Source organism: Triticum aestivum, chromosome 5D (assembly GCF_018294505.1).
Source record: "Triticum aestivum cultivar Chinese Spring chromosome 5D, IWGSC CS RefSeq v2.1, whole genome shotgun sequence".
NCBI classification, from domain to species: domain Eukaryota; kingdom Viridiplantae; phylum Streptophyta; class Magnoliopsida; order Poales; family Poaceae; genus Triticum; species Triticum aestivum.
In genome coordinates, this window is record NC_057808.1 from 247,200,534 (window position 1) to 247,212,054 (window position 11,521).

Consider the following 11,521-nt stretch of genomic DNA (forward strand, 5'->3'; position numbering starts at 1 on the left):
TAGTGACAACTAGTACTGCGACCACCGGCGACAAGGACCGCAAAGATGACAAGCAGGAACATGTGTCTGGTGTTATATTGAAATGGAGGATGTGGACATGAGGATGAGGTATTAGTCATGTTTATTATGTTATAGACGTGAGGGTGAGGTCTTTAGCCTTAGCTCAGTGGGCAAGGGCGTGTGAGGGTTGTTTTCTCCCGTTGCAACGCATGGGCATCTTTGCTAGTGTTACGTTAAAGTCAGCCAATCTGAGCCCCTTCGTGTCAAATGTGTGCTTAAAAAGCTGAGCGAGATTGCCCGTGAAGGAGGCCACCACGTCATTACATTATCACCATCAATTGCCTGATTTTACGAGGGCCACCCCTGAAGAAGGAAACGGTGGAGAGAAAAACCACAAGTCAACAAATCATCAGTGCAGAAAGAAAAGAAAAATCAACAAATCATAATCGCCATAACAAATCATTATCTCCATAACATAATGTTGTTATGTAGTGTCTGAGGAAATACATTACGACTCAGTCCGCTCAATCGCATGATAAACGAATAGGAGGAGCATCACAACGACGACCATGACTCAACGCTGCACTTTGCCAGCACCACCAGTTTCTGAACGGCAAGCCGCCCGTCCCAACTCCATCCATGGAGCACACCATCTTTCACCCTAGAGAGCCATTACTCCAATGGCTGAACTACTGCCGTGCAATGCACGATCAATCCCTGACTGGAGACGCCCTGCTCCAGTATTCCGGAGCATATACACACTGCACAGAGAGTTAAGTGAAACACAAGTCAACATAGGCTGGTTGATATGTTATACATAATCGAGAATACACAAGCGCCAACACAGCAACATTTCAGGTTTAAGTACATCGGGCCCAAAGTTGCTCCTTGCGGCGGCAAAGTACCAAATAGTTGCAGAACTAGCACGCTACGAAATGTGCTGGAATCTCGAGACTGCAATTTTACCAGTTCCTATATGAACTAAATGAACTAGTGCAATCAAGATCATCAATTAGTCACCCTAGAATCTGGATGTCTCAGAGCAGAATGAGTCAACTACTGTAACAGAAGTATGTCGTAACAAAACTACAAAAGAGTAAGCGATAACCCTCAGGAGCACAGACATTGATTGAAGCAAGTTTTACAAGAGTCCCAATTCAGGCTATACCTTGCTGAGACCGAAAGAAGCTTCGGTCTTTTATTGCAGTTGCAGTCCCGCTGTCTTACACCTCAGCACCAGGTTCCGCCTTTCCTACAGAATCACATGGACAAATGACAAGACGATCAATAACAGAGCGCACACATTCAGTGGCAACTACTCGAGTGCCAAATCCTCTCATGCCCCTTCCGACGCTTCGCTTCGTCGCTCAATCTTGGACTAAAGCCCGGTGTAGTAGATAGTAGGTTCCCATGTTGACTCGAGCAATCAATTAGTACAACACATGGTTCAGCTATTTAATTTTCTAACGGTTTATAATTGGCTTTCTGTGTGTATGAGCACCACATGGCACGTGAAGGCAAAACCATGATAATACACATCCTCTCTTTTGGGGGTGAGTTTGCCAGCTACATACGAAAACTGCGCATGGCACACTGATAGTATTTTAGCTTTCTTCATTTTACTTTTCGGTTTCGTGTAAAGGCCTTTCCAGATTTGTATTCTCATCATTATTTTCCACCACAAGTAAAAATATCTTTTCTGAAAGCCATATCTGATTTGCATTTTCACAGAAAATTTATCTTTTTTCTCGGTATATTTAGTGAGATTCGCTCTCTTCTTTCTGAAGATATAAAACAATTATACCGTGATGGGTGATCAATACATTTAAAATGTGGCAGCAAGCTTCTCTTCCTCCTTTAGGCCAACTAAATCTCAAATATACATACGGCTCACCGACATGGTGTGTTCAGATTTTTTTTTCCACAAGAAACTGATTTGTTTTTCTTTTGCATATCAAGGGCCCCAGTTTCTAGTTTTGCCCTGGGCCCTCCAAATCTCAGGACGGGCCCTGGCTTTATAAACCCTTTCTCCAACTCAGTATGTTCCGCCTTTTCTTGCCTTGAATAAGAGCAGCTCTAGGCCCAAATTTCAATTGGCACTGCAAGCCATTTTACTGGGACTTTATAGTTCATATTTTAGCTCATGGAATCAAGCATCTTGGTGGAGCAAGATTGAAATAGGAGATAGACTGAGGGAGTGATGGCGAGACTTTTTTGGATTTGGGACTGAACATGTAGCTATTTGGTTAGCTTATCTATATACTTCCATGAGTGCAGCTGTGGCATACGATTACATGAAAAATACTCTTGAAAGCTATTTCATGAATGCTGACAACCAATTGAGCATAAACAATGCACTCTTGAAAGGAAAGGAAACTTTCATATCCCATGCATAATCTACACGAGTGAACCTGTTGTGATGAAGGAGAATCAAATCTTGACCAGAATGACTAATTCTCTACACACTACTCTGCGTAGGCATGAATAACTACCACCCTTGCATAAGGAAATGTTTCTTGCCAAACTATGCAACTATTTGCATGAATAATAGTCACCGTTGCTCCGAGCTGATCATTTTCGGTTAAAACTTTGCAAGATGTAGCTCCAAACCAACATACTGAATTACTGACTAAATTGCAAGAACCCCTCAAAGCACAATTCAACCACTAGATGGTTTGCGCAATAACTCGTAAATGCATTCCGCATGGAATCACTGTAAGAACAACATCATAGGCAGGATGAAAAGACAACCTGGTCGAGCACGCGGTGATTGCTCTTCTCCACCTCCCTGGCGAGCTTCTCCATCCTCCGGAGCATCCCGGCATACATGCTATCCATCTCCGCCGCCTGCCCGGCTGCAGCGCAGACGAGCCCTTGCAGCTTCCCCAGCCCAAACCCGTCCACCATCGCATCGACCGCCTTCTGCTCTCCAATGCTGTAAGCATCCTCTGCTTGGGGCGCCGCCGCCGGCGGCTTAGTCTGCAGCAACGGGAAGGGCGACTCCGGGGCGAAGGAGTGGTACTGGTCCCGGAAGCCGGGGCCGACGTTGACGACGGTGAGCGAGGTCGGGACGAGGCGGGATCCGACGAGGAGGAAAGCGCGGTAGTCGAAGGAGTGGGTGGAGAGATCGTCGGAAGCGGAGGGGGAGGCGAGGATGAAGAGGAGCGGGTGGGTGAGGGGCGATAGGGTTTTGGACAAGGAGCACGCTAGGGCGAGCTCGCGCATGGAGGGGCGGAGAGGGGCGCGGCGGCGGGACGAGAAGAAGCCGAGGGGGGAAGGGGAGGAGGGCGGTGGCGGGTTGGGGCGGCCGAGGGGATCTGAGAGGGAGCATGGGTTGGAGAGGGAGGAGTGGCCGGAGATGGAGATGAAAAGGCACGGGGAGGCGGGGGCTTGGTCATCGTAGTCGGAGAGGGTGGGGGCCGGCGGAGGGGGGCGGTGGGCGCGGCCGAAGAGGAGGCCGTCGCAGTCACCCGCGGCGGCCCCGCAGCGGTGGAGGAGCGCCGCGAGGGCGGCGCCGGAGATGGAGAGCTTGACCTCCTCGCCGACGGCCATCGGTGGGTTGGGATGTGATGCGATCGATGGGGACGTGTAAAGGTCAGTATTCTGCACGTCCTCTTTACTATCTCAACAACCACTTTCTGCACGCCAGCCCTACTTCTACAGTTCTAGTACAATTTCACGTTTTTTAAATATAAAAAGTACATAAAATATGGCAAATAAAAGATCTTTTGAAACCATCTTCAAGAATTTTTTGAAAATCAAGGATCATGTCAAGGCTTCAAGCCGGGCCTGAATCTAAACTCTGGTGTTCTCTTGCTGTGTCTGGTGCCCTGAAGTTGCTTCAGCAAACAACAGGAAGGCAAACGACAGCGAAAAATGATCATGAGCATACGGTAACAAATCAAATGTTCGTCCATATAGTTCGTGTCCTTTTTCGCAATTCAGTTCAGTTTCAAATTAGATGTTTGCTGCGCTGTCAATTAAGATCCAAAAAACAAGAAACGAGAAATTGGACAGTCGATGACGGTTTTCTCGGCTCAGGAGGCAAGGGCTTCTGAATTCAGACAAGGACAAAGAGAGGACCCTCCAGGGTCTTAACAGTTTGCTTTGCAGTTCACTCATCAGCAGCAGCAGCAGCAGCTTAGAGAGATACTCCCTCCGTCCGGAAATACTTGTCATCAAAATGGATAAAAGGAGATGTATCTAGACATATTGTAGTTCTAGATACATCCTTTTTTGTCCATTTTGATGACAAGTATTTCGGGACGGAGGGAGTACTTAGATAGTAGGTATAGGTTCGGAGTGTCAACGTAGATCGGAGAAAGCCGGTCGGTCAGAGAACAATGGCAGAGCAGTAGCATCTGCTGCCGGTTGACTTCATCCCTGTATTCACCCAACCACAGCCTTCCTTGTAGCGCTCCACCTGACAATCCATCCAACACAAAAGGTTTCAACAATTGATCAACGCAATTTTTCTGAGAACTACTCCCCTTGCAAAGAAATATAAGAGCGTTTAGATCAGCAAGTAGTGATCTAAACGATCTTATATTTCTTTACAGAGGGAGTACACATCAAACAGCGAGAGAATCAAGTGATAAAACGGCTGAAACTGAAGGATAATCTAGGCAGTAATGTAGGTTGGATGTTATGTTAGCCGTATGGTGCTCGGCAGAAAATTGCTTGGACATTGTAAGAAAATTGCATCTGGGTGTAGCTACCTACCACATCCAAGATTGTATCTGCTTCACCTTTGACCCCACCCAGTGTGAATATCGAGCCACCAAGCACAGCTGAAGAGTGGTACCCTCTGGTGTAGTTCATTGGTTCCACCATCACCCATGACGGCATTCTTGGCTCGTACACCTCAACGGTGGACACCATTGCTCCAGCATCAGCATCATAACCACCCATTACATATCTGAAAGAAAACACGACATTGTAAAGCACCATGACGGGCATCTATGCTTGTTTTCAGTTGTAACGAGAGTCAGTAAAACAAAAGTTCAGATTAGATGGCCGACATCGTACAAAATTCATGCTGATCCCTGTGATATGACATGAAGAGCTATACCAGAGACTTAGTTAGATGCCCACATTCTACAATTTTTAGTGGACCGTCCTGATCTGTAAAAAGAGATGCACATACTTACATCTTCTCATCAAGCACTGCCACCGTATGACAACCTCTTACTGTACTCATTGCTGGGAGCATTTTCCAGTTAGGCTCCCTAGGATCAAGCCTCTCAGCAGAGCTGGTAACAAACATCGTAGCATTAGCAAAATGGAAATCATACATTCTCACTTTGAAGAAATAATAAGTTCATTGTCATGTAAGCCATAAAGAAAATAGGCTAACGAATACCGTGCAATTACTCAGTTGATTACAGATTTACATACTGCTTCGATATAAGGAGAGTATTTCTCTGTTGCTCGAAAAGGAGGTCGATAGAGTAATATGCACTAAACCATGAGTTATGATATGTGCTCTAAGACTTTTGCAGGTTGTATTGCTGCACTAAACTACTTACTTTTGCTGGGTTGATAGTATCTAAATCAGTTTGTAACTGAAACTTGCCAAAATAAGTACAAGTGGTGAAAGGATATCACCTCAGATATCGAACGCCATTGAAACCGCCAACTGCATAAATCACACCATTAAGTTCCGTACCAGCTAGAGAAAAGCGCTGAAAACCAAGCAGCACAGATTGTTCAGGCAAAAGCAATCATCACATCATAGAGGTTTATAGGCTGGAATATATCATTATATGGACATGAGTAAGAAACCATAAATAGCAAATAGAGAAACAAGAACAATTATACAGAGTACTACAGAAGTACGCACTTTTGCATCAGGACAATCATTATCTTTCCATAAAATGGTCCTCCTTGATGCCAGCTTTAGATGCATTTTACAAAATAAAAGATACTAACGAGTTTCGCTAGTCAACAGAAAGTAAAATTTACAAATTTAAAGCAAATAAGCAGTGGAGACCAACACCTAGAAGTTATTTATGTTCATATCCATGAACACATTTTGTTCATTTGTTCACTTGAATAAGAGACTGTCTCCCTGCTTAAGCAGGGAAAACTTCTAAATTCCATACATCTATAATGAATTAGCGGAGCCCCCGTTTCTTTCCTTACAGAAGACTTAACCCTGACCCCATCCAGTTAAAGGCAAAACCAGCATGGTATTTCTGGTGATCCTCGTGGGAGAAGGAACCATCGAGTATGTCAAAGACATTGTTGTGGATATTAGGCAGTGGTGTGGAGGTTATGGTGGAGAAATCTACAACTTTGGGATAAGATGGAACAATGTTAGGCCAACTTATGGTAATTCAAGAAAGAGCAACCCGCTGAAAACCAACTTATGCTAATCCTCCTTTTTAACATGCGCACTGAAACAAGGTGTGGTTTCCCCAGGAGATGACCGACTAAGGATGAAGTTGGTACATGGAGGCTCTATCTGTAACTGCTTAGGATTTCGTAGTTCTCATGCTTGCATCGAGAATGAAGAGATAAAAGTTGGTACTATCTCGTCTTTGTATTGAAAATGGAGCAACTAATTTATCAGTAGGCTACTCATACTCGTTCATAACTAAGTTTTCCTGTAAACCCACAGTTTTTTCTCTTTACGGTGTAGTACTCGTTCATAACTAGTAACTTTCCTGGTCTGCAGCGTATACAACAATTACTAGACTCGATTAAATCATTCTGCAATGGAGGTAAGTTGAATCAAGGATGACATGTTGAAAACGTATGTACCTTTTCTAGCATAGGGTGACTCTTTGTCCACTTTCCCTGAGCAGGATCAAACACCTCCATGTCAGAGAAACAGCAAATGCCATCTCCACCGCCAAATGCATAAATTTTCCCATGCAAACCAACTCCAGCGAGGCTCCCCTTTCCATGAGTCAGTGCTGGGCATGGGGTCCAATCATCACGTCTTCGGTCATAACAGTCAACTTCAGGAGAAAGGATGCATGCATATATTAGGACCTAAAAATTTGCAATCAGGGAGGCCATCAAAGACTAAACACAGAAACCAATGAGTACCTGTATCAAACCAGCAAGCGCCATCACCACCACCAAGAACAAATATTTTGCCATCTAACGCGACAGCAGAGGTATAGGACTTCCCAGCAGTCATTGGTTTCAGAGGTGTTAGTATGTCCAAGGAGGGTGAGAAGGAGTCTAATGATGACAAAAATGAGATGCCATCGAAACCACCAATGAGATAAATGACATCTTCTGAACCCAAACATTCTTCAACAAACTGATTTAGTGAATCATCTAGAGATAAAGGATCTATTTTCGAATTCAAATTCTTCACTGTGTTCTTTAGCTCAACAACTCTTTTGAGCAACCTGTCATTCACTCCTTGTAGGCATTTGACTTCTTTGTTGGAAATAATCTGCATTTGAACATATCAAAATATTAGGAACAGAACACTAAAGAAGCTGAATTTTGCAGGAGTTCCCAACATTTTACATACAAAATGTATAATCCTATACACTAGAGAATACATAAAAGTAAACTTAGTTTGAAAATACAACCATCCTGTAGGTCACCAACCATGAATTAACGCTATGATCAACTTATTGATCCATAAACTTTAAGATCCAAAAAAAAAACAGTATAACAGATATAAGGCATTTGAAGATATTGCAGCATTTAGAGATACCTGCTTCTTCTCCATAGTCTCTATACGTTCGGACAGTCCTTTAACCACATCTATCAACTGAAAAACAAAATAACTGTGAGAAAGTTGGAATACATAGACATGAAGCTGTTTGCAGGAGTATTCATATTAGACAGACAAGAAATAAGGACGGTAGTAACCCTGTAGCTATGTTATAACTAACCTTAGCTTCTGAATAGGATTCATAGTCCAATCCTTGGAGTAGCAAACTGGAATGCTCCCAGGCAAGCTGATCGACTTCGGTATCTAAGTTCTCCGGCAAACCACAGTGCCCCTCAAGAAATGTACCTTTAACTTCTTGCATGTCCTTACAACCATATGCATCAATGCCTTCAGTCCCAGCTCCATTGGCATAAAATTCAGAACTAAGTTGCTGGACTGATAGAGCCTTAAGCTTCTCTAATACCAACGTGAAGCTAAGCTCATTTTCCTGCTGGGCAGATTGTTGCTGCTGTTGCACTTCAACTCCCTTACTGAACAGTGCATGATCCTCCCACTCTGGTGGTGTCTCTTTGCAGTCGAGATCATCGAAACCATTGGAAGATTCTTTGCTTGAGCTGGCATGCCCATTGTCCACATCTGCCATTCCAACTCCCTCAACCTCAAACTTGTTCTGCTTTACCATGTCTGCATATGACACTAAACCCTTTTCTGGTAAAACCTTTTCTGGTTTGAGCTCGTTGTTCCGCTCATTATTCCACTCATTGTTCCACTCATTGTTCCGCTCATTGTTCCACTCATTGTTCCACTCATTGTTCCGCTCATTGTTCCACTCATTGTTCCGCCCATCATCCACATCTCTTAGTCCAACTCCCTCAACCTCAAACTTGCTTTGCTTTACCGCATCTGCATATGACACTAAAACCTTTTCTGCTTTGAGCTCATTGTTACCCTCAAATTTTTGTACCCACACAGGAGGTGGTGTTGGTTCACTCACATGCTGAGCTCCTGGTTGTGAAACAGGAGGCGTCCAGAACTTGATGGGGGAAGGCGAAGGAGTAAACATAGCCATCAAAGCACGTGTTTGTGCATGATCCAATTCAAATCTGAAGAAGTGAGGCTTCTGGCCATAGACAGTGGGCGTCTTCTGGTAATAATTGCCTATAATAGCATTCCTGAATTTACTCTCTTCTAGTGGAACACACCACATTCTCATCCGCATTGCAACCTAGATAATTGGAAGAGTACAGTGTTCCCTTTGAGTCATTTTATAGAGGTTGAGCAAGGTGGCATATACAAGAATAAAGGATGATACCTGAGCAGGATAGCTTGTCTTTTCGTAGCCATTATTTGTCCATGCATTTGATTCAGGACAGAATTTGCCATTGCTTGCAGCTTCATAAACGCCATGCAATCTGCGATCATCATAATTGAACAGGAATAGAGGTAGCCCTTCCTTGATGTTGTGTACATATGAGAGATGTGCTTTTGGCAAGCCTGACATGTAAGTTACATAAGTTAGTGCATGATTCAGCAAACTGATTTCAAAAATCTGAATTCTATTCTTTAAAAAGCATGAAAGAAGAATTTTTAGCACAAGGTATCGTAGATGCATCAATTGGAGAAGGCATACGCTCTAAAAAACACAGACATGTCACTTCTTTGTATGAAAGAAAAAGAAAGGGCTTATAACAGCAAGACTATGATTAAGAAATATAGCGTACCAAAAAGTTGGCGCGAGTGGCACTCAGCAATAGTATTGTTTGTGCAGCCGAAAATTACAGCTCCAAGATCCTGCACTGGAAGATTTCTTGCAGGAACAAAGAGGTTTGTTGGCCTGCCACTCACAACCTGGCTCCATGAAGATTTCTTCTTGACCATTGCATTAAGCTGAGAACAAGCGGAAATTATTAAACAAAGTGCAGCGCGAATTGAAGTTGTTCAGTCATAAACATTTTGTAAAGACGAAAGCACGATGCGCAAATCAACTAACACCGTGTCATCAGTTTACTATACTTAATTAGTTGTGTGAAGGTTCACTTAACATTGTCTATGCATTGATATGAAGCAAGTTGTTTAGGCATGTTAGTGAATCATATGAAATCAAAGTGAATCCCCTATCTGCATGCAAACATTTCATCCGGAACGCCACAAAAAGAGCCTATTTGGCACCATTTTTAGTAAGAAGAGAAGTATTGGCACATGAGAAACTAGTACAGGTACATTGTACGTTGAGGACACGCAATGATTCGAAGAAAATGCATGCACTTTCAATAATACCTTCCCCTTTGAAGCCCCAAACTTACAAAAAGGATGTGTGTATAGAGCAATAAAGGGAACTGAACGACCAAACATGTACGCAATTCAACATATCAGTACACTAAACATAATACCCCTAAAAAAAAGTACACTAAACATAATTACTGCAAGGCCCAGTCAGTCGTATATCACCTCATAGTAAAACTCAGTTACACCTGAGACTGCATGGCAGTCACAATTAATGATGGAACCAAACAAGCTACAAGTACTACGCAATTGCAGCAGAAGCAGCCAGCAACAGGGCAAGCACAGTGATAACACAAGGGAGGACTTTTGCAGTTGGCACCCTACAGTACTTGGTAATCGGATACAACAGAGCATTCACAATAGGGAAAAAAAAAGCGAAGATCGGGGCATCACTCGCGTGATGGAAATGGGAGCACGCGCCCTAATTTCCCCGCTTGCATCCTACATTGCGCTATCCCGTTGATTTGCATGGGAAATCCGAAGAACCGCCCCACCCCGTGCCCCCCACCGCCACCAAGCAGAAGCAGCCGCAAGAGAAGGCAAGGCCGGCGCGTTGGGTGCGGAGAAGAAGCACGATCGGGCGCGGTTGGGTGGAGAGAGGCGTCTCATCGGCACGGCGCGACGTTGCTTTGAGGCGAGAGCGAGCGCTAGGCCGTTAAATTACAGCGTGGGGACGGAGTAAAGAGAGGAACGAAGAGGCGGTGATTTTACCGAGGAATCGCCGGGAGACGGTTGGGGAAGCTCCCGTCCGGCGGTGATCGGCGACGGCGAGGGTTGGTTGCTTGGGGAGGGGAGGAGGAGGGGATTGTGTGAACGGAGGGGAAGGGAAGGGGAGGAGGGTTTATTGAGGGGACGGGAGGCGAAATGAAGAGGGTGTGCTGTGCTGTGCTGTGGCAGTGCAAAAGAAAGAAATGGTGGTGGGTAGGAAAAGTGGATTCCTTTTTACTCCTCCCTCCCTTCGTCCTCGCCGGGTCTCTCCCTTTCTCTCTCTCTCTGCTATATTTCTTTTTTCCTCTCGTGTAGTCTGATTTATTTACGCGGCGAAGGAAATGCCGAAAGGAGGAAAGAGGCAAGGGGCTGTGGGCAGGCAGCAACTCCACACGCAGACGCAGCTCCCGTTCCGGGCAAAAGCCACGTCCAACGGACGGAAAGAGTGGGAGATGGTCAAGGGTGTCCATGGACCAGGTCCGTGTACGCCGCAGACTGACGAACGCACGCTCTGACACGCATACGCATAGCCGCACAGAGGGAAGAGGAGATGCCATTACCGTCAGTCCTCTCCTCCGTATAGGAGCTACTGCCTGCCTGCCTTTTTTTTTTTTGCGAACTTACTGCCTGCCTGCCTGCCTGGTAGGCAAAGCATCTATCCATCTACCTCCGGAAGCTGCGCACACATTTCTCGTCTCTACTTTCACGCGTTTCCCTCGGCACACGCAGAGGCAGGCATGGTGATCCTCCTACACTAGCACGCACGACGGGCCTGATCCATGCACGTTTTCTTCGTTCTCGTGTCGATCGGGGGATGCAGCAAAGAGGTTTTCTTTCGGCTCCAATATCTTCAACTTTGATGAGAAGACTCATCGTACAAGTGCC

The 11,521-nt window shown here is 44.9% G+C and overlaps 2 protein-coding genes across 3 annotated transcripts; both read right to left on the minus strand.

The window, feature by feature from the left end:
* Positions 1-432: 432 nt before the first annotated feature.
* LOC123120484 (uncharacterized) lies at positions 433-3,822 on the minus strand. Of its 2 annotated transcripts, none has more exons than XR_006459469.1 (3): positions 2,752-3,709; positions 1,169-1,247; positions 433-761 (listed from the first exon to the last, which is right to left on the minus strand). XR_006459469.1 is itself a non-coding variant. In XM_044540486.1 (3 exons), exons 1-2 carry the CDS (start codon positions 3,550-3,552, stop codon positions 1,199-1,201), a joined length of 855 nt encoding a protein of 284 aa, XP_044396421.1. In that variant the 5' UTR covers positions 3,553-3,822; the 3' UTR covers positions 433-761; positions 1,169-1,198. The 2 variants fall into 2 exon arrangements, 1 of the variants encoding a protein (XP_044396421.1); XM_044540486.1 differs by having other exon boundaries at positions 1,169-1,252; positions 2,752-3,822.
* Positions 3,823-3,964: 142 nt separating this feature from the next.
* LOC123120483 (kelch-like protein 2) lies at positions 3,965-10,847 on the minus strand. Its single transcript, XM_044540485.1, has 11 exons — positions 10,640-10,847; positions 9,367-9,532; positions 8,958-9,139; positions 7,866-8,870; positions 7,685-7,741; positions 7,057-7,414; positions 6,766-6,965; positions 5,608-5,684; positions 5,151-5,252; positions 4,723-4,918; positions 3,965-4,423 (listed from the first exon to the last, which is right to left on the minus strand). Exons 2-11 carry the CDS (start codon positions 9,521-9,523, stop codon positions 4,334-4,336), a joined length of 2,424 nt encoding a protein of 807 aa, XP_044396420.1. The 5' UTR covers positions 9,524-9,532; positions 10,640-10,847; the 3' UTR covers positions 3,965-4,333.
* Positions 10,848-11,521: the final 674 nt, after the last annotated feature.

Excerpts from the sequence above, each read along its gene's own strand:
- LOC123120483 (XM_044540485.1), bottom strand. The coding sequence starts at position 9,523 with ATGGTCAAGAAGAAATCTTCATGGAGCCAGGTTGTGAGTGGCAGGCCA. Across the intron at positions 5,685-6,765 it reads GTCACCCTATGCTAGAAAAG|CGCTTTTCTCTAGCTGGTAC; the intron begins GTACATACGTTT and ends CTTGGTTTTCAG. Across the intron at positions 4,424-4,722 it reads CAGATACAATCTTGGATGTG|GTGGAGCGCTACAAGGAAGG; the intron begins GTAGGTAGCTAC and ends ATGGATTGTCAG.
- LOC123120484 (XM_044540486.1), bottom strand. The coding sequence starts at position 3,552 with ATGGCCGTCGGCGAGGAGGTCAAGCTCTCCATCTCCGGCGCCGCCCTC. Across the intron at positions 1,253-2,751 it reads ATCACCGCGTGCTCGACCAG|GAAAGGCGGAACCTGGTGCT; the intron begins GTTGTCTTTTCA and ends GTGATTCTGTAG.